Source organism: Hesperophylax consimilis, chromosome 4, assembly GCF_061612785.1.
Source record: "Hesperophylax consimilis isolate HC1 chromosome 4, BYU_Hcon_1.0, whole genome shotgun sequence".
Classification (NCBI taxonomy): Eukaryota; Metazoa; Arthropoda; class Insecta; order Trichoptera; family Limnephilidae; genus Hesperophylax; species Hesperophylax consimilis.
This window is the reverse complement of record NC_142839.1, coordinates 32,565,600-32,588,536: the sequence shown is the minus strand read 5'-3', so window position 1 is coordinate 32,588,536 and position 22,937 is coordinate 32,565,600. Positions and strand designations below refer to the sequence as shown.

The 22,937-nt window shown below is 36.2% G+C and overlaps 1 protein-coding gene across 1 annotated transcript in view; it reads left to right on the top strand.

The window, feature by feature from the left end:
- LOC149424560 (aspartate--tRNA ligase, mitochondrial-like) overlaps positions 1–21,752 on the top strand; it is a 34,354-nt gene extending 12,602 nt beyond the window's left edge. Inside the window, exons 8-17 of the mRNA XM_089631412.1 lie at positions 3,343–3,447; positions 6,291–6,467; positions 11,692–11,915; positions 13,026–13,167; positions 16,600–16,733; positions 16,978–17,191; positions 17,877–18,200; positions 19,840–20,049; positions 20,528–20,711; positions 21,494–21,752. Of these exons, the coding sequence (XP_089487538.1) occupies positions 3,343–3,447; positions 6,291–6,467; positions 11,692–11,915; positions 13,026–13,167; positions 16,600–16,733; positions 16,978–17,191; positions 17,877–18,200; positions 19,840–20,049; positions 20,528–20,711; positions 21,494–21,693 (1,914 nt within the window). The 3' untranslated portion in view covers positions 21,694–21,752. The remainder of the gene's footprint in view (positions 1–3,342; positions 3,448–6,290; positions 6,468–11,691; positions 11,916–13,025; positions 13,168–16,599; positions 16,734–16,977; positions 17,192–17,876; positions 18,201–19,839; positions 20,050–20,527; positions 20,712–21,493) is intronic.
- Positions 21,753–22,937: the final 1,185 nt, after the last annotated feature.

Below are 22,937 nucleotides of genomic sequence, written 5' to 3'. Positions count from 1 at the left end.
GAACAAAATTCAGAAATTCGTCAGGGACGCTGTGATGGTTTGAACAATCACATAAATAAACGAAATGAATGTACTCCAAAAATTTTTTGTTTGGGCTAACAGATAAGATTTATTGACAGGCAGGTTTTATGAGTAAACACGTTCCCACGGGAAGGGAGCAGAGATCGATGAAACAGTCGGTTCTTGAATGTGGATACGTCGACAGCTCCGAGAAATCAATACAAATCAGAAGTGTTGTGTGAAATTACAGTTAATTAGTGAATTCAAATGGTGTTAGAAAACTTTGTTGTATATTGAATTAAAGTGAAATATTATTGAACCGGTGTTTGTGTAAAGTGAAAGTGGTTGTACTCAGTGGAGATAGGAACAATTGGATAATTTGTAGAGCGCCGTTTTGTGAAAAATCACCCCAGGGGCGCTAAGAGTTGGGCGATCGCGATTATAATATAAAATGTGTTAAATTAAACGTGATTTCGTAAATATGTATTTCAAATTAAATTACTTGTTTTAAAAACATGAAAATAATAATAATAATGATTGCGTTGTAAAACAGAGTGAACGTATTTAAAGGCAGGAAGTTTTTTTATCGGGCTAGGGAGGAATTGATCTGACGAGATGGCATTCTATCCACGGAGACCGAAATCCAGAGAATCAAACAAATCATAAACTCGGGTTCGAATCCCAACAGAGATTAGGGAGGTACAATTGTATTTACAGAATTATTTAATTACCCTTTTATAGGCGTAGGGAGGGGACCAAAATTGAACAAGTTGCAAGGATTTCGCTGAAATGAGGAAAGAAGCCGATAGGGAGGAGATCGAAAATTAAAGTGATTTAGCTATATAGTGTAACCAGGTAAGCTTCACGCTGAGAATGAGAGATGACTAACTGGGTGAGTTTTTTAATATTATTTATTAAATTCCAGAGGACCCTTTTAAAAGACGGATACAACCGAGATACAGGAACTAAGTTTACGACACCTGCCGCCCAAATAATGTTATCATTAAAAGGAATGTGCTAGTCGAACCATCTATCAGCTGAAAAAGGGAGACGGACCAATGACCTTTTCATATGTACGCCGAGGCGCGGTGTACGGTCAGTCGAAGGAGAAGTTTTGCTAGCGTATGACCGCCCGAATAGAAAGCGATCGGATGCAACCAGACAGAACAAAATGAATACTTTTCTTCTGTTATTTGACTTTCTAATTTAATACTTTTCATCTATTGTTTGACTTTCTAAGTTACGAATTGGGATGCACAAAAACAAATCTAGAGTCAAAAGAGGGAGATGGTAATCTCCGAAATAAAACTACCAACCGAACAACTTTTCTCAACAGGTACCTTTCGAGAGGTAGGCATCCTCTTTAAATTAAATGCAAAAATCAAACCAATTATCCGTTTATACCTACTTGAGAGGATAGGTATTCAGTAGAAGTTACCCATACCTAATACACGAGGATGCTAGTAACCTCATAAAATAATTACTAGAACCGAATATTAAAATACAGACAGTCCTCATCCTAAATTTGGCATTTCGAGTAGACCTTACATATATCTCACATGATAATTGGCTGAATGGGTAGGCACACAACCTATCGCTAAAAGCAGGCTAAATGTCGACAAGATCGTCGTGTGTTATCTATGTTATTGACCTAGAAAGGAATGTAGATTCCCGACGACGAGGAATTTACAACGTTTTCTGGAGGTGGCGCGTAACTTAGGACCTTACGTGTCACATTTTCGCAACTAGATTCGTGACAAGGGATGTCATGGTTTCCCCTTCTACACTCAGTAAAGTAGATTTTCCTGGAGGTGCATGAGGTTGGGGCAATTCTGAAATTGGTGATGAGACCTGGTTTTCTTTATTCTGGCGTGACGGTTGCCGATTTGGAACAAGGGGAGACCCGGCCGGTTGTGATATCCAGACACGCAGATATCGATCGCCTTGTTCAAATTATCATCCATCGGTTTTGTTTGGTAAAGAGGAGGAGCCAATCTTAGCTTGAAAAAATTCATTTCCTTTCCTCTCCTTCCCCTCCCAAAATATATACATGGATGGCGTCGACAACTAACACCATAAATTTATCGTATGTTCATCACATATATAAAATCTAACACTTTATTATGTTCACATTACCCTACGATAGATAGAATCGCGTAGCTAGTTGGGGGAGCAGGCGACTTAGAAGATAAGGTTTATGAAATAGCTTTAAAACACAGCGGTAATGGATTCAACTCACTCTATCTCAAAAGAACCGAGGGATACCACACATACATAGATAACTAGGTTTCTATACCGAGAAACAAAAAAAACCAACACAACGTTCGGTGAAGCCTTTTTATACTGAACCGTCACGTGAAATGAGAACATTCAAGGTCGTACGTCACGTTGAAAAACTAGGATGTACACACTTGAAGGGGTGTGTAATAAGGAGAGGGGCAAAGGCTTGAAAGACGGAAGGGAGGACATTCCTACCCCGGATATATACATAACCAAAGCCTTATGGAAAAGTTACCTATGGGACTTAAGGAAAATTTATCGTAGAAAGAAGAGAAGGAAAAGTTTAAAGTTAGAAAGGGCAGATCATTACAACGCTTAGATGCTTTGGGCATGTAGAGTGAATGAACGAAGAAAGGAGTGTAAGGAGAATATAGGACGCTAATGAGAATGCTAGAAGAAGTCGGGGACTCCCGAGGAAGACATGGCACGATCAAGTGAACCTAATACTTGAGTCGGGCCATGCAAAGAGTCAGAATAACAGAACAGTATGCATGAGACAATGTATGAATGTGAAAAAGGCAAGGAGTGTGTGCCAAGACCGAGTTGTTTGGCAGTCTGTCCTCTCTGCCTACCCCAGCGGAAAACAGTGCGATGGTTAGTTAGTTGCATTTACATGACATTATGCTCTATACCTCTAATACTAATGGAGTTAAAAATATTAAATTTTATTTTATTATTTATCAATTTTTTTTTAGTAATTTGTACATTTAAGGTTACAAATTACTAATTAATGGTTACATGCATATATGCTATATTTTCTCCTGCTTGATGTGGTTCCTACACAACATCTTGAACCTTCCAATTGGTGCAGACTTTAAGTTTTCCAGCAGCGCATTATAGTACTTCATCCCTTTATATAGTATACTATTCTGAGTATGCGCCTTGTCCTTTTTTGGTAGCCTGATTTCATTGCACATCCTTGTTATATGTTTTATGTTAAAGAAGCTAACTGTATAAAAATATATAAAACAAAAAAGGAGTACTGTAGACGAATGGCGGGACTGGAGTTTACAGAGATCATTTTTCTGGTGATGATTTTATTTTTTATGTTTTTACTTTCAGAAAAATGAGAGTGGAGGAATAGAGATCCTGGTGGAAACGCTGTGTATTTTAGATCCCCTTGCGTCTCCTCTTCCGCCACCCCAAAAGGAGACACAAATAAATGAGGTTAGTCATAGCACTTTTTTCAATTATTCCAATGTACAAGTATTTGTATATTTCAAAAATTATGGTTGATTTATCTCATTAGTTTTCATGAGATAAAAGATCAGGTTTAGTTAGAACAGCTGGTGTGGGCTTTTTCTTCAATCCACCATTAAGATTATTTAAAAATGGTTATTTCTATTCCGATTACTGTGATTCTTCAATTCCACTCTCAGTCTTTTACTTTCTTCTAACATACAGGATGTCCGGGGGTAAAGTGCGGGATGTGATTCTACACGATGGTAGAAGTAAAAAGATAAATAACTTTTTCAAATTCCAATGTTTATTTTTCCATACAAAAATATTTTTCCATAGAAGAATAGTTATTTTCCCACACAAACAATTCAACTTTTTAATCTAAAAACTACCTTCTAAAATCATGTTGAATCACCCCCCGAAGTTAGTGCATTTTTTCCCCGGACACCCAGTATATTTGTATCTGTGATTATCAGAGATGTGCAAAATGGGTACCCAAAACCATTTGAAATGCAAAATGGAAATGGGTCAAAACTTTTCCATTTGAAAATGCAAAATGCAAAATGGTTTTTAGAAAAGCATTTCAAATGCAAAATACCTATTTTCAAAATGCATTGAAAATGCAAAATGTTTTCTCAGTTCAAACAATTAAAATAATTATAGAATTTTTAAACAATTTTGTCATTTAATAATGGACATCAATGTAGAACAAACATATTACATGATGGTAAATCCAAAAACACCACGACTACAGACTATGAAACCACAAAAAATTTGCGCGGGACTAATGTTGCCAACGTAAAAACATAGAAACTGCTATCTAACATTTAATATTACAGCCCCATGTTCAGTATTTTTTGTAATGGTATCACTCAATTTCCAGGGCTCCTACCAGGGAGCAACTTGACAAATGTAAATTATCTCTCATAGCGAGGTTGAGGACCGACTGATATTTGGGACTTATGAAAAAAAGATGAGTGGAGATAGTAGGAAGAATGTTGCAAAAAAGCATTTAAAATGAAAAATGCATTGAGAAAAGCATTTAAAATGCAAAATGGTTTTTAGAAAAGCATTTAAAATGCAAAATGGAAAATACCCATTTTGCATTTCCATTTGAAATGGATTTATTTGAAATAAAGCACATCTCTGGTGATTATCAAGTAGGCCACAGACAATATACCGAAATAGAAAATATTCAATGTTGACCCGAATAAGTGTCACGTACGGCAATTTTAAAAGAACCAACACAGTATTCGCACATTTATGAAGTTTACCATTTTTTTTTATACATTTTTTTATAAATCCTAAAAATATGGGATAAACGGTAAAACATAGGTGAATTCATTGTATAGCACTATAATCAGTTTATATGTGATTTCACAGTTTATTAAAATTCAGAGGAATGAATTTTTTAATGAGGGCGGGAAATTTCCAAATCGAGCGCTTAGAAAACACGATTGCTGGACACATACTTCAGTTATATAGCTAAAGTGGTTGTACATATGTATCTGGATTTGTAAAATTGTTAATGTTTTTACACACTATATTTGCATTTATTTTCAATACATTCACACAATGCTGAAAACAACGCATTTAAAAAAATTATTTCCACAAGAAATGGTTGGAAGGAATTTCCACTTCGCACCGTCCCCCTTTGTACCAACTACTATGACATGAAATTAATAAATAAATATATTTAAGGTGTTAATTAATACGCCAGTAGTTCAGGGAACAGTAGATTTCGCATAACGTTGATTACTCAGACTTGACAGGTCACAACGTTCTCTGGCGGAATTAAAACGGCTACCATCTTGACAGCATTGATCGAACACAGACACACAAAAAAAATTACAGACAGACAAAATGCAAAGCGGTCGAGTCAAAACAGGACTTCGCTACGCTCAGTCAGTTAAAAGTAAAGGTTTATTTTTAATATAGGTTTGAGTTATTTACATTGTACTGGGTTCAAAAATGATTCATTCGTATAATTAACTATACAGGGTGTATCGGCACTAACCCGACAAACTTTAACCAGCTATTCCTTAGCACATTTGGAGTAAAAAATGTTAGGGGCATTTTGCTGTTCGGTAGCATTTTTTTTTCAATTAAAAACAAAAAAAAATCAAATTTCCACACTACATCACTGTCATTGGCATTGCGTTTCGTGTTCAACAGCTGTTATAAGCAAGTATGTCAAAAAGCGTCTTCGCTCTTTCGCACACACTAAATAATAATAGTTAAAAATGAGACGAATGGTGCCATGCCATTTCGTTGTGATTGTAAGTGTGCGCCAATATAGGTACACACGTGCATTATTCAACGGAATTCGAATAAAATATTTGCCAGATGGGTTTTCAGACTTTGACAAAGGATAAAACAGTGGTGACATGTGGTGAAAATATGAATAATTAATTTTTTATTAAAAAAAACGTTACCGAACAGCAAAGTGCACATAAGATTTTTTACTCCAAATATGCTAAGGAATAGCTGGTTAAAGTTTGTCGGGTACGTGCCGATACACCCTGTATATACTTGGTTCTATTTTTACACGGGGTGTGCGTTTCACAGAATACTGTTTAAAAAAAAGCAGTGCATTGGAAAATGGGAGATATATTTTAGTGTACAAAAATCACCACATGATATCGAAAAATAAAATACATTATTATTTATTACTATTACTGGATAGTGTGCACTACGCACGGATATTACCATTACGTTTTGTTGACAATGTTATTATGACCAAAATCATGTAAAAAAATATATGTTAAAGCAGAATTGACTTAAATATACATACTTATACTATACATAATAACTACAAATAATGTTTCCAGAGCAAAGAAAAGGGTGTGAACTCCAACAGCTGGCGCTCGCACACATGTGGGCAGCTGCGGGCGGAGCACGTTGGCGGCCACGTTCGGCTGTGCGGCTGGCTGGGCCACCGCCGCATGGGGCGCTTCCTGCTCCTGAGGGACGCCTACGGGGTCACTCAGTGCCTCATGCCAGATCATGTTAGTATTACAACAATTAACAACAACAATCATCACAAGTCTGACGTTTGTCATTTCGCTCCCTATTAATCTTATATTTTCTTCTAAAAACATCGACCCTTATCCTAAAATTTTAATACCAGCTGATAATATTCATAGAAGTGCATTAAAATACGAAAGTGAGTGTTTGTCTGGAGTGTAAAAAGTGCTAAATCTAGAGTTTTAGTTATTCTTCAAAAATCTTCAAGCTACCCACAGTATTGTAATCTATTGCAGCCGCAAGCCAAACATAAGATGGATACAACATGCAAATATTGCGTTAAGCAGCTGAAAGTGGCTGAGTGTATAAAGTGTTCAACCTGCAAATGCACCATCCATTTCGAATGCGCTGATATTTCGGCAAGTGTTTTTAAACGCATGTCGCAAGGTAAAAAGGATGCGTGGAAGTGCAATATTTGTATCTAAACCCTGGACAATTTAGATACCCAATCCTGCTCCTCAGATCAAAGCAACGTACTCCTAACTGTTGAGATCAGAAAAATGGCACTACAAATAGAAAAAATGAGCAGCAAAATGGCGGAATTCGAAAAAGTCATCATTTATAATAATAATGTAATGGAAGATTTTTCAAGTAATATGAAATCTATAAACGAAAAATTAGCTAAAATTGATAAGCTAGAAATGGAGGTCTCAGAATTAAAACAAACAGTTTACATGTTAGAGAGGGGAAACGACGAAAGGGACCAGGAACTTCTATCCAACAATATAGAAATACATGGAATGCCTGAGACCACCAACGAGAATCTACCTACCATGATGTCGAATATCGCGACAGTCATTGGATGCCCTCTCCATCAAAGCGACATTGAATATGTTAGCAGAATCAGTAAGCGCCATCGTACTCAAGCCACGACAGATGGACGTCCGGGTAACATAATCGCCAAATTCACCTCCCGCAAGAAGAAGGACGAATTTGTCGCAGCCATCAAGAAAAGAAAAGGAATCACTACCAAGGCCATCGGGATGGTTGGAGCTGACCAGAGGATCTTCGTCAACGACCATCTCACGCGGAAGAATAAATCTACATTGAGGTGCGCTAAAGCCTTTAAAAACGAAAACAACTATCAGTTTTTATGGATAAGAAGTGCAAAAATCTACCTATGGAAAAACGAAACATCAACACCCATACACGTCTCATGCGAATTACAGCTAAAAAACCTTATCTAACTACCATTGCAATGTTAAACCACCTATCCTCTCATAACTACTATTTTTTTCGTATTTTTTTTCATAATTTTTTCAACATCACCCTTTTTACATTAACCCCACATGCTAATAATTACACTAACTGCTCACTACTACATTCTATAATATACTCACTCACTTTAATTGATAATAATAGTATGTTGTGCTTTGCTAAGCCCAGTGGACTCATGACTAATAACATAACTCTAGAATATAATATTCTTAAAATATATTCTACAGAAACCGAACATTATAATGTAATTACCGAAAATTCTCAATGCATGATTCATTAATAATTTTTTATCAAAATTCAAGAGGTTTGCGCTCGAAAACACTGGAATTTCATCAAAATATACTGCTCAATAATTATGACTTGATCTTCATTACCGAAAGTTGGTTGGTTGATAGTATCCGAGATGAGGAATTATTCGATAATCGCTATTCTGTTTACAGAAATGATAGGGATATACACCGCACTAGCAAATCAACTGGCGGAGGCGTACTCATAGGAATTAAAAAAGAATTTTTTGTTACCCCTCGCTCTTGGAAATCAGACGCTGAGGATATCTGGATAACTGTCAATACATCAAAATCGAATCGTCATTGTTATAATATTCATATGTGCTGCGTGTATTTACCTAGCGTCGGTCCAAAATTAACATCATCAGAAAGATTAGCATTATTTACTAGTCATACCAATACTATTTCTGACTTAACAATCCGTTTTCCCAATGACAAGTTTTTAATCATTGGCGACTATAACATGCCCAATATCGAATGGAATAATCAACAAATTCCAAGTAATAGAGATCAATGCGCACTCGCGTTACTTAACTGCTTATCTTTTGCAAATTTAACCCAATTTAACCATTTACCTAACAAATACGGTCGAATTTTGGACCTCGTCTTTTGTAACACTTCAGTTAATGTGTCGCTTGCCGACCACCCATTAGTTAAAGAAGATGCTCATCATAAATCATTGATTGTAGAACTAGAATTTCCATCCACTACTGCAACCCTCTCAACTCCTCGAACAATAAAATTATTCCATAAAGCAGATTATGCAGAGATCAATGAGAGACTGAAAGAAACCGACTGGTCAACCGTTATAAATGCACCAGATGTAAATACAGCGTTAAATTCGTTTTATGTTATAATTGAACAGATTATCGAAGCGTTTATTCCTAAGAAAGTTGTGAAATCTGGAAAATACCCACTATGGTACACGGCAGCCTTAATAAAAATAACAAACGAAAAATTTAAATTCTTTAGAAAATGGAAGCGCCATCGGAACCCCCTTGATTATCTCTCATTTTCATTGCTTCGCAAAAGGCAAAAAGCAGTCGCTTCAGCAGCTTACAAAACCTACATTTCTACAATAGAATCCGGTATACAGCACAATGTTAAAAAAATTTGGTCCTACGTCAATTCTCAAAGAACATCTCCTGCCATCCCTGATCATATGATTTACGGTGAAAAAACTGCTAATGACAGTAGAGGAGTAGCCAACTTATTTTCTGAGTATTTTGGATCTGTATTTTCGAATGCTCAACCTGCACATACAAGCAATGCCAGTCTTTGCTCTAATTCAAATAGCATAATCAACTCAATCGAGATCAATGAAGACATCACATTCAAATACCTTAAGTCCATTGATATCAAAAAGGGACCAGGGGATGATCAACTTCCAGGGATCTTCATAAATTATTGTAGTAAACAATTGACACCCCCCATTTTTGTTATTTTCAAACTATCGCTATCCGAAGGAACATTTCCCGACAAATGGAAAACAGCCCTGATTACCCCAATATATAAAAATGGGAGTAAAAATGATGTCTCGAACTATCGACCTATATCCAAATTACCGATACTAAGTAAAGTATTGGAAAAAATTGTTTACGATCAATTATATTCTACTATCTCACCCTCACTCTTAAATAATCAACACGGCTTCATGAAAAATCGCTCAACAACTTCAAATCTTGCATTTTTTACAAATTTTCTTCATGCTCAAATGGATATGCGATGCCAGGTAGATGCCATTTATACGGATTATTCTAAAGCATTTGACCGTGTTAATCATTATATTCTTTTACAAAAGTTATTAGGTCTAGGAATTCACGGTGACCTCTATAGATGGATCGCATCATACGTCAATAATCGGCACCAAATCACGGTTGTCAATGGTTTTGCATCTTGCTTAGCGGAAATCATCTCAGGTGTGCCCCAGGGATCGCATCTTGGACCACTCTTATTTAATATTTATATAAATGACATTTCCGTATGCTTTAAAAATAGTTACATTGTTTTATACGCGGATGACATGAAAATTTATAAAGCTATACAGTGTTTATCCGATTGTATGGAATTGCAAAGCGATCTTGATAATTTGTGCGTATATTGTGAATCAAATTTATTGTCCTTAAATATATCTAAGTGTCACTCGATTACATTTACTAGAAATAAAAATAAAATCATCTATCCATACAACTTGAATAACAAACCTTTACAACCTATGTCTACGTGTAAAGATCTAGGTGTTTACTTAGATAGCAAATTAATTTTTGACAAGCACATTGAACACATTATTTCAAAATCCTACAGAATGCTAGGTTTCTTATTAAGAATATGCAAAGTTTTCAAAAGTGCTAAGACTCTGAAAATGTTGTTTTGTTCATTGGTCAGAAGTCCACTGGAGTATGCTTCCACAATATGGAATCCTCAATATAAGGTATACATAGATTTAGTAGAAAGTATACAGAATAAATTTTCGAAACATTTACTCAAGAAATACAACAATACTACAAATAATATGTTAACTTTACAAAAAAGACGCACATTGTCAGACCTGTTGTTTCTACATAATCTGCTAAATAATAAAATAGATAGTCCCGAATTGCTATCCGTCATTGGTTTAAATGTTCCAACGAGGCGTACCAGGCACACTACACTATTTCATATTGAAGCCAACAATACCAATGCAGCAAACAACTCAGTAATTACTCGCGCAATCACAACATACACCCATTACGAAAAATTACTACATTTAGACATCTTTCATGATTCCTTTCTAACATACAAAACTAACTTATTAAATTTCTTAGCATGACAAATTTCAAAAATATTTTCACATCATTTTTCAAAACTCCTATGTATTAACAGTCAATTACAATTCGTGAGCTTATTATAATTCTTATTTTCAATTAATTTATTATTATCTATCCACACACTTCCTTCCTTTTATAACAATCTCAGGCGAAATTACGTAATGACATTTTATGGACATACGTAATAGGTACTACAACTATGTAATAACTAAAAAATTTCTAACTGTATCTTATTGTACTGTGTATGTCTTAACAAATAAATAAATAAATAAATTACCAACTAACTAACCATCGCCACAGGGGTAAGCAGAGGGGATCGACCACCACACAACTTTGTCTTGGCACACACTCCTGACTTGATTCACATTCATACATTGTCATTTCTCTTCTGTTATTCTGATTTTTGACATGGCCCAACTCAACTATTTGATTCACTTGATCGTGCCATGTATTCCTCTGGGGTCCCCGACTTCTTCTATCATTGACTTCCACGTCATATATTCTCATACGACGTTGAATAATATTAGTATATTAGGAGTTAGCTCCTATATGTTAGTATTATTCGTTATATTACCTTTGGTTTTGAAATGAGAATATGCTAAATTCCTACCGGAATGTCATCTATTCAGTTCCTATCGGAATTTCATTTATCCAGTTCCAACCTCTCCGTAATCATCACTTGATGGATTTCCTGGAAAACTATTGAATTATAGAACATAACAATTGCAAGAAAATAGTGCAAATTTGAGTGCAATTGTTTTAAAAACAGAAGAATGATTGGGACTACCTTGAAAGCAAGTTGTTGGTGTTTTTCATGTACACAATCTCGTTTGTAACTAAAAAGAAGGAATTTGACCATCTGGAAGTAAAATTATTTTTTATTTCACCCGCAGCTTATTTCAGCGCTGCCCAACCTGGACGCCATTCCGCTGGAGTCAGTGCTGGAGGTGAGGGGGCAGGTGACGGTGCGCCCCCCGGGAACCGCTAACCCCGCGCAGCCCACAGGGGAGGTTGAGGTCGTGGTGGCTGACCTGCGTCTGTTGAACTCCGCTACGTTCCAGCCGTTTGCCGTGCGCAACTATAATAAGGCCAAGGAACACCTCAGGCTGCAGCACAGGTAAATTTCATTTGGTTACATTTGATTACACAAAACAAACCAGAACACTATTGAAAAGTGATATTATAAAGTTATGGAAAGTGATTGTTATTAAGTTTAATTTGTAAAACTTCATTTCTTATTCAATAATGTTATCATTGAATTTATGAAAACCGTTTATTTATAAACAAGTTCTGCTGTGTATCACAGTTTGATAATGCCTTCTGAAAGCGGAACAGCTGTCCTGAGTAATGATAATTACACAATTCTACATTTTCACTCCATATATGCTCAAGAATCGTTGGTCAAAATCCTTCGAGTATGTGCCTTTACACCTTGCATAGAAGTTCTTGAAAAATACCCCGGATAGATATAGCCATAAGTTTTCATTGAATAGCCAAAAATGTGTAAATTTACTACAAAGCTATGAAAAGAAGAATATCTTGGTCAAATTAAGGCCGTCGTCCAATGAGCCAATAGAGTGCTGCAAGACCCTGCGCAAAAAAGTCCCAGAATGAACTGCTCCGCAGGCCATTACGTTACTTTAGCAAACTTTACTTTTCTGCGCAGGGTCTTACAGCACTCGGTTTTTGTCGATTCTTTACTGACCCATGGGATGACAGCATGAGAACGCAATTGATAATCCAAAGGAAAATAGATGGAAGATGTTCTTGGCTTTGAAATCTAAGTGACTGATGCAAGATGAGGACCCCAGAGAAGAATAAGAATTCATTTACATTTTTTGATTCGATGCACATGAAATATAAAACTGAAAATTGGATAGTCACTAATACATAGAGAATTTTTCTTTATTTTATAAGCAATAATTATTAGCCTGAAACACTCATCCACATTGAAAAATCTCCCGATAAAAGATACATGACGCCAACGGGACTTGAACCCGTGTCCTTTCGATTTCCGGTCGACAGCTCTGACCATGCTATGGCGGCTTATCTCTTATACGCGAAATAATTCAATATATACTAGTGTTTCAGGCTAATAATTATTGCTTATAAAATAATTGTTACCCTTTGTGCTATGCATAAAAAAATCTTGTCTTAAACATTAGTTTACCAAAAAAATAATATTTTTTCTTTAGATAACCAATGTAGGTTATATTTAATTATACAGATATGTGGATCTCCGGTTTCCTGATATGCAGTATAACCTGAGGACCAGATCAGACATGCTGATGAAGATGAGGAAATATCTCTGCGATGACCATTCCTTTGTAGAAGTGGAAACCCCAACACTTTTCTGCCGCACACCCGGGGTACATGCATTTTATTTAAGTCTTCACATGTATTCTTCAATTTCTATGGATATTTGATTGGAAGTACTTTACATTCTGTTTTTTCTGTCTATTTATTTTTCATGCAAAGGGTGAGAGAGTATAATTTACCACCATTAACATTATTTGTCGAAGACTCACGCTTAAAGCTGGTATTAGCTATATGTAACATACACGGTGTCCGGAAAGTTGTAGTACAAGTGGGAAGAATCTACCTGACATTTGGAATCGTTTTTGTGGTAATAACTTTGTTTGATTTCGAGTAAATCGAGTCCGAAGTTTGAATTTTTTATATCAAATTTGAAAAAAATCGGTCACTAGGGGTTTAACCTGCAGGAACCGGCAAGAATATTAATTAAATAAAAAATACATTTTTGTTATGGCCAATATGTAGACGATACCATAGTTGATAAAGCGACATTTTAATTTTTGTGTTTAACAAACCCAGTAGAATGGCTAGACTCTCCTTTCTTAGTTAGTGAACTAAAACGAGTAATTAAATCTCTTTCTGACTCTTCTCCGGGTCCTGATGGAATATTATATAGCTTCTTTAAAGCATTCTCCGACATGTCGGTTGAATATTTCTTATCCTTAATTAATAACATGTTTGAAACAGGATTTATTCCGGATGTCTGGAAAGTTCAAAAAATCCTCCCGGTTTTAAAACCAGGGAAAAATCCGTCCGAAGTCTCATCCTATCGTCCTATTGCTCTTTCGTCGTGTTTAATTAAAGTAGTGGAACATTTGATAAAGAACAGATTAGAATGGTTTGTTGAAAATCACAGTATTATCCCTCCTAATCAATACGGCTTTCGGAAAAAGAAATCTACTATGGATAATTTAAGTTTGTTAACAACAGATATCCGTATTTCTCAATCCCTTAACTCTTGTACATTGGCCACATTTCTAGATCTTTCTTCAGCTTACGACGATGTATTAATTGATGTTTTGAAGGAAAAATTAATTAAAATAAAAATCCCTATTAAATTAGTTCAATTTATTATCAACTTGCTAACAGACAGATCCATTATTATCCACTCTTCCTCAAACATATTGAAGCGTAAACTTTGGAAAGGGCTACCCCAGGGGTCTGTAATCAGTCCATTATTATTTAATATTTATATTAGTGATTTAGACATTGTAATCCCTTCGTCTATTAAGCGACTTTATTTTGCGGACGATTTTCTCATATATTTATCTCACAAAAATTTATCACATGCTGCGAAGGAATTAAATTTGGCCTTACATAATATTAAAGTTTGGATGTTGACAAATGGAATGAATTTAGCTACCTCTAAAACCAAGGTAGTGGCTTTTACTCGCAAAAGAAAACTGCCTCACTTTACAGTCTCTTTTGATAATTTCCCCCTTCAAATCGTTAAGCAAATAAAATTTCTTGGCCTGCTTTTGGACCATAAGCTTTCCTGGCTCCCGCATATTCAGAACGTTTCTGCTAAGTGTGAAAAGGGGCTTAATATGATGCGAGCTGTTTCCAGAGTATGGTGGGGATCCCATCCTACTACTCTTAAACTAATGTATAATTCCCTCGTTCGAAGTCACTTGGATTATGGCACATTTCTTTTCGACCCACTTCCTAAATATCTGGATAAGAAACTTGAAAGAATCCAATCAAAAGGGCTCAGAATGATTATTGGGGCAATGCAATCTTCTCCAATTAATGCTCTTCAGATAGAATGTGTAGATCCTCCCTTATTTTTGAGAAGACAATACCTCGCGGATAGATATATCTTCAAAGCGTTATCTTTATCGCGTCACTCATTGGAACAGAGTCTCGATCGTTTGTTCAGTATTTTGAATAACAGAAGGAGGGTAATAGATAGAGATCGGTTCCCTCTCTTATTAAAAAGTTTTCTATCATTTAGATCTCTGTCTTCTAACCTTCAAAATCTACAAGATGATCCAATCCTTCCTATTTACAGTACCCCGTTTAATGCTATTAATTTTATCCCAAACGTAATAATTTCTGACTTCCGGACGAACATTTTATCATCAGCTAATAACTTTCAAAATGTTGAAGAACATTTTAAAAACTTTATATTTTCAAAGTTTCCTGGATTTTCCCTCATATACACAGATGGTTCCAAATCCGACCACAAAGAATGTGGCGCATCGGTATATATTCCTGAATTCAATGTTAATCTGTCTTATAAATTGCCTAAAGAAATTTCCATATTTACTGCAGAATGCTTCGCAATTGAACAAGCTTTAATTCAAATCCAACTCCTCAATATTCGTCGAGCCTTACTGTGTACTGACTCTCTAAGTGCAGTATTAAAAATTTCCTCTAATATCGTTCGAAGTCCAGAAGACTATGTTATTTGTAATATTAAAAACATCCTCGATTCTTTAAACGAATCTATGTTTGAGACAATACTGGTTTGGGTGCCTGGCCATCTAGGAATTGAGGGTAACGAGCAAGCTGATTCTCTCGCTAAACTTGGAACTGTATCTGGTTCTATTCCTTTAGATTTTAAAATTCCTGTCTCTGACGTCTTCTCTATTCTTAAATCCAACATGTCTCGTTCCTGGGAAGAAAATTGGACAGTCACGAAAACTCAAACTGGATCTTTCTATGCTGGAATACAAAATCATATTCCAAGTAAACCCTGGTTCCACGGAATAAAAAAGTCCAAAAGATTTATTTCCTGTATCTCGAGAATGAGAATTGGCCACTGCTCTATAGCAACTCATTTGTTTAAAATTCGGGTACTCGAAAGTTCATTATGCCAGTGTGGTGTGGAGGATGAGACTCTTGACCATGTCTTCTTCAATTGTAAAAACCATTCTTCTTTCAAGGGCATGTATCGATTGCTTATTAAAATCACCCACCAGTCTCCCCTTAGTATTCCATATTTGCTGTCTCTCAACAACTCTCGCGTATATTCTATTCTTTATAAGTTTATAGATTTGAATGACTTTAATATATGATATGTCCAGTCCCCTTATAGATAATTCACATCAGTTTAACCATATATCTTAACCCAATCGGCACAAAGCACTCTCTTTAGGGTGAATTGCCTAATACAAAAAAAAAAAAAAAAAACCCAGTAGAAGTAAAATCCGAAGGCAAAATCAATGTATAAGGTCGACACTGCAATTACAGTTCTTCGTGACGTGCGCGGGCACAATTCTTCAACACTGCAAATGCAGGTCTCCGGCTCCTAGGGGTTTAATGTCTTTTAAAATATGTTGAAGCGTATACCCGGTTCCAAAAGTTTTTTTTGGCCTTTGTTTGCCAAAATAAATGGAAAAGTAAAAAAAAAAATTGTTCTCAGATCGATAAAAAATGTGTTTTTGCATTCTTTATGTGTTGTGAATTTACCCGTTTCCACGCTAGTACTACGAGTTTCCGGACACCGTGTATAGGTAAATAACTAAGAATTTTGTTTTCAGGGTGCTCAAGAATTTGTTGTACCAACAAGGCATAGAGGACAGTTCTATTCACTTGTACAAAGTCCTCAACAGTTCAAACAAATGCTAATGGCTGGTTCGGTTGACAGATACTTCCAAGTTGCCAGGTGTTATCGGTGAGTACAATGTCCACAACAGTTTAAGTGCATATGCTAATGGCTGGTTCTGTTGACAGATACTTTCAAATTGCCAGATGTTATCGGTGAGTACAACGTCCACAACAGTTCAAGCAAATATGCTAATCGCTGGTTCCGTTGACAAATACTTCCAAGTTGCAAGAACTCTTAAATACCATTATGTACCTATACTCTTGAGACTGGTATTGTAAATGGGTAAATTATTTTTTACTCTAATTAACAGAGATGAAACAATTCGGGGTGATCGACAGCCAGAGTTCACGCAGTTGGATGTAGAGATGTCGTTTGCCGGGCGAGAGGAGATACTTGGCCTGATGGAGGGGCTGCTGAAGGCCTGCTGGCCCCGACTCCTGCCGCACACCTTCCCCAGGCTCACCTACCAAGAGGCCATGTCTCGGTATGGGTCGGATAAACCTGATGTCTCTTATGGTCTGGAGGTAAAAAATTTACCATTCCTACATATTTAATAAAATACAGTTACTTCGCTTGATTTCGAATTGAGTTTTAATAATTACATTGTATATGTAATGGCTAAACAATAACAATAATGTATAAGAAAAGTTTTTTGTATTCGTCACAGTTATTATACAGTGAAAGTAAAATTATGTCAGTAAGGCATAATACAGGCTCTCTGTAAAATTTTCAACAACATTGATATTGCCAAAAGATCGCAACACTAGATTGGGTTCTTCTTTAATGTATCAGCGGGTGAATACCAGAACATCTTTTGAACAAAGGAGTTTTTCTTATAAATCTCCGTTGCTTTATAGTATGCTCAATGAAAATATAAAAACAAATAAAAATAATTAATTATTGATTCGTTAAATCTATTCAAGAAAATGGTCAAAAATTTCATACTAGCTGAGAGTGGTGATTTTGGATTACCCATATTGTAACTTTTGTCATCACCTTAAACCCTATATTCAATATAATCCATCTATGAATGTATTATGTACTTATTTGATTATATATAATTGTAAAGCTGCTCATCTCGACACGGGAATAAAAAATCACAGAAAAAATGTGTATTCACCCGCTGATACATTAAAGAAAAACCCAAGAACTATTCCAAAAAGAATAACTATTGTTATAAATAATTAAGCAATGTTTTCTTAATTTCAGCTCCAGGATGTTAGCGATATAATGAAAACAAACGCCAGTATTCTACAAAGATTCCCCGAAAACTTTCACAGTTCTGCTGTAATAGGGAAAGGTCCTTTGTCAGGCATAACTCCTGCGTTTAGGAAACAATTGCAGTTGTATGCCAATGAAACACACCCAAACACCAAGTGTTTTGTCATCAAGATAAAGGAGCCGTTGGATAAATGGTTCACATCCAAACTGAATACGGTTCTCGGTGAAGACATGATGAAGAATCTGGCCGCCAAATTAGAGTTATCTCAGGATGATTTGCTGATCCTAGCTTATGGACCAGAGGAAGAAACGGTAAATTAATCAATCTATTGCTATATTTGAACCAAAAACAAAAGACCGTTCCCTAGCGTCGTCCAAGAGGAAACACTGTGTGGGAGGCGAGTATGGCGTGGCAAACTAAAGTAGCGTGTGAAGGCTAAAGATTTACTAATAAATCGCACCCATTCTGTGCATTGCAGGAACTTGAACTTGCATCCACAACATTTTAGCATTTTCTCTAATTTGTACATAGAATGTAGGTAAATAGGGAACAAAATATCTTCTATAGTGACATAGGTATACATAACATCTGGTATAGTGATATAGGTAAACATAACATCTGGTACAGCGATATAGGTACATATACATATTATCTGGTATAGCAATATAGGTGTACATAATCACTGGCACTACACCCTTTAGTACAGAAACTGGGCGGACTCTACACATCTTCATTTACACTGCCAAGTTGAATGTACAACCAAAGTTTTATGAATGCACGAGTTTTGGCATTTTTCAGACTCTATTTTACCTGTACTCTTGAAGGGTATTGGCAGCTTCTGGGAAATGCCTCCAGTTCCTCATGAATAAGGCTGCGGTATTGGCCTCCACATCATCCTGCCACCTGAGCTTGTATTAAATAGAAACCTCTTCGGTGATTGGCTTTCTTTCATTCTTGCCCAGTGGAACCACCCCAGTTTTATAAACCTTGTTATCGTCTGTTCTTCAAACATATTATAGTACAGGGCTTCCCAAACCTTTTTCAACTGTGACGCCCTTGGGAATTTGCCATATTTTTGCGACGTCCCCCCCCCCTGAACGGGTCACGTAGTATGGGTACGTTACCTAATAACAATTTGTCAGAAAAACTCCAAATAGTATCTACATTTTTTATTAGAAAATAAAGAACACAACATAAAAACAAAAATGGAAGCAAACAAAAAAGAAAAAAAAAGCAATTTTTTTCTTTGGTATTAATGAGAAGGATGTGCTTGCTTTTCTGAGCATAGTTTCTCAAAACGAGGTTGAAGTTTCGAAATCGCCACTCTCGTCTCTGCCTCTACATTTATTTTTGATCTTTATCGCGGCGGCCTGAAGTGGCGCGGGACTCAGTCACTCCGAAGTGTGCGTGTGGAAGACGCTATAAAGATTGCCTCACGACGCCCCTGGGATGATCCCGCGGCGCCCCGGGGCGTCGCGACTCACAGTTAGGGAAGCCCTGTTATAGTATATAGCTATCATCATTATCACTGTGTATATCCCAGGGTAGAATTTGGCCTCCTTCACAAATGTTCTCCGCTAGCTGCGGTCGCTCGCCATTTGCCTCCAGTCCTCCGCCCTTCTCATCCTGCACTAATCCTCTTCCATTCAGTTCATCCACCCATTCCTAGGGTCTGCTTTTCTGTCACTTCCACTGGGGCACCCACTTGATCATAATTTTCGGTGTTTTTTTGTCTGGCATTCTTTCTGCATGTCCAGCCCATCACAGTCTTTGGGACCTACAGAATCTTACAATTGTCTCATACTGTATAAGATTTTCGAGTTTGATTTCATGATTCACCTTTATACTGTAAGATCCATTTTCTAGCGTAGGTCGAAAGGTTTTTTGTGGAATTTTACAGATATATGTAGTTGCTGTATACATATATTAATATATGAAACATTTTTTCAGTGCTTATGTTTGGGAGACCTGCGCACCAGACTAGCCGAAGACCTAGAGTCACACCAGGCCCTGAACAGATTAGCCGGAGACCACCCGCTGTGGGTGGTGGACTTCCCCCTCTTCCTACGAGGCAGCCAGGGGCAGATGGAGACTTGCCACCATCCCTTTACGGCACCCAACGCCGATGATGAATATCTTCTCGCGACTGATCCATTCAAGGTATGTGATAAAATTATGTAGGTAGATTTTTGCAGTTTTATAACAAATAAATGAATATATAATTTCATTTTCAGAAAAAATTCCCTGAGAATAAATGTTTTCAAAGGTTCTTGCCGAACTAACCATTTATTTAAATACATTTGTTTTTTTTATCCCTTGCTTAATCTATATTACAAGTCCTTAAATACATAATGTAATTGTTTCGATTACTGATTAATCTGTATTACAAGTTCTTAAATACATATGATTGTTTTGATCACTGATCAACCATATTTAATGTTTCTAAATTTCACCTTTCAAAGGTGTTCTTGGTATCAACCTGTATAACAGATCTTTAAATACAAATGATTTTATCGATCACTATCTGCAATACGGTTCAAATACAAACGATTGTTTCAATCACTGATCAACACATATTATTAATTATTAAATAATGTCCTAAATGATTATTTCAATCACTGATCAATCAATATTACAGGTCCGCAGCCTGGCCTACGACCTCGTGATGAATGGCAGCGAAGTCGGGGGCGGCTCCGTGAGGGTGCACAATCCCGCACAGCAGGAGGAGTTGCTCAACATGCTGGGACTGCCCGTGGGACCCCTCGAGCACTTCATGAACGCCCTAAGGAGTGGGTGCCCCCCGCATGCCGGCATCGCACTCGGTAATTCATCTTCATCATTGTCACGGCGTTATATCGCAGAGGGAGATTTGGTCTCCTTCACAAATTTTCTCCATTTGCGGTCCCTCGCCATTCGCCTCCAGTCCTCAGTCCAGCCAAGTCCTCTTTTAGCCGCTTAGCCTCCAGTCCAACACTAATCCTCTTCCACAAAGTCTGTCCACTTCTTCCTCGGTCTGCTTCTGGTTCGTTTCCACTGGAGCAATCTTTATAACCTACTAAATCTTACAAAGGTCTAATAATTCATCTTCTTTATATTAAAGAGTGAGATTATTTAAGGAGATTTATTTCTACCATATTATAATGTATTTAGTAGTATATATTAATATTTAGTTTTCTTCAAGTTTCTATCATGCTTTTGCAATGTGTTTTTTCTATTTTTTTATAAACCTGTTAAGAAACCAAAATTATTTTATTCATTGAACATAGACATCTTAGTGTCATTTAAAACCTTTTAAACAATCGCAACACCATCAATTTTTGACTACTCATTATATGTAATAAGATTATAACATTCTATGTACATTGAATAATTAACACATATTATGACTTGAGCCCGTATTCAATGATTAATACCATTAAGTATACCATTAATTAATACCACTAACACCATTAATAATATATTTATTTTTGTCATTATTACCATAAATATTTTTATACACCATTAACTTCCACATCACAATATATATTATATTCTCCTTACAATCTTTCTTCTTTTTTAAAAACATTTTATGTATTTGGAAAAATCTATAATTATTATTTTTCAGGGTTGGACAGACTGGTCTCAATAGCTTGTGGAGCCACATCAATCCGGGATGTGATCGCCTTCCCCAAGTCTCTGGAGGGGCGGGATCCTCTCTCCGGGGCCCCCGCGCCCCTCAGTGACCACGAGAGGGATATCTACCACCTGTCCGTGCCAGAGAGCCCCCCTGTCCTGAGGGAAGATGAGATATCGCAAACGCAGTGATTTACAGTGTTGCTAAATTGATGATAGTATTAGTCGGCCTAATTAAATTATTTTTTGTACTAGTCAAATTAATAAAACAAATGATAAATTTATATTTTTGTTTTTAATACTGCTAGGTACAGTCTGACATTTAATGGTAGATATAAATTGATGGCGCTGGCGCTGCTCATAGGAAAATGAAGGTAAGTTTAAAAGAGCATAATGATCCAAATACATATTTATAAAAGACAATAAGAAATTAGTGATATATACATAGATTCTTCATCATATTCGAAGGCAGTCGTTCCACGGGTCGGTAAGGAATTATCAAAAAACGAGTGCTGTAAAAACGCAAGAAATGTTGTGCGATGTATGTTGCATGATCTCTGCACACGGCAGATAAGCTAGCTAGTAGCTTAGAAAACTGTCAGTATTGCAGATTTCTATTTTCGCATTTACCGCATTTAAGCTAACGATTTTTTAATATTTTTTTTCATTTTTTACAATATAATTTATGCATTTTCGTACAAAAAAGAAAACAATATTAGCATTACCATAACTTAATTAAAATTAACTTTATTAATTCTTCTTCTTCGATGTTTATCTCCTTAGGCTAATTTGTTCAGTTTTTTTAACAAACAGGTTTTATCTGTAGAGTCCATTTGTTCGCTTTTCGGAAAAGCTCATATATTATGGTCTCATAGAAATCTTTATGTCTCCCTTACCGTCATTTAGAAATACATATAAACTAAACAGTGTTAGAAAGAAAAAATACCAAGCTTTACATTAAAATTTAGAAGTTAACCACAGAATAATTAAAATGTACACCTTTACGAAACCATCTGTTCCAACTGCATTTTGAGAAAATTCATGAAACTTTGTGAATTTTTAACTAAATATTTTTATATGAAACGACAAAAAAGTGAGGTGACGGCATAGACATATGAATATTAGTAGATCTGCCCTAAGTGATTAAAAGCGTATTATCCCCACTCCCCATACCGGTTCCATTGGAGCCGGCTGTGCTCGCGTATGGCCTCAAGTGAAATTTGAAAAGTGACGTCATCATTCTTGTGCGAACTATGGTCGAGGCATCATCGGTTCATTTTACGAAATAACACGGCAAAATGTTCACTTGTACTATGAAAACTTGTAAAAATAGATGTGAAAAAGAGAATAAACCCAATTGTCGTATTACATTCCATATATAAGCATTATTTTACTTTATTTTAAGCATATTCACATCGTATAATATGAATCAGTTG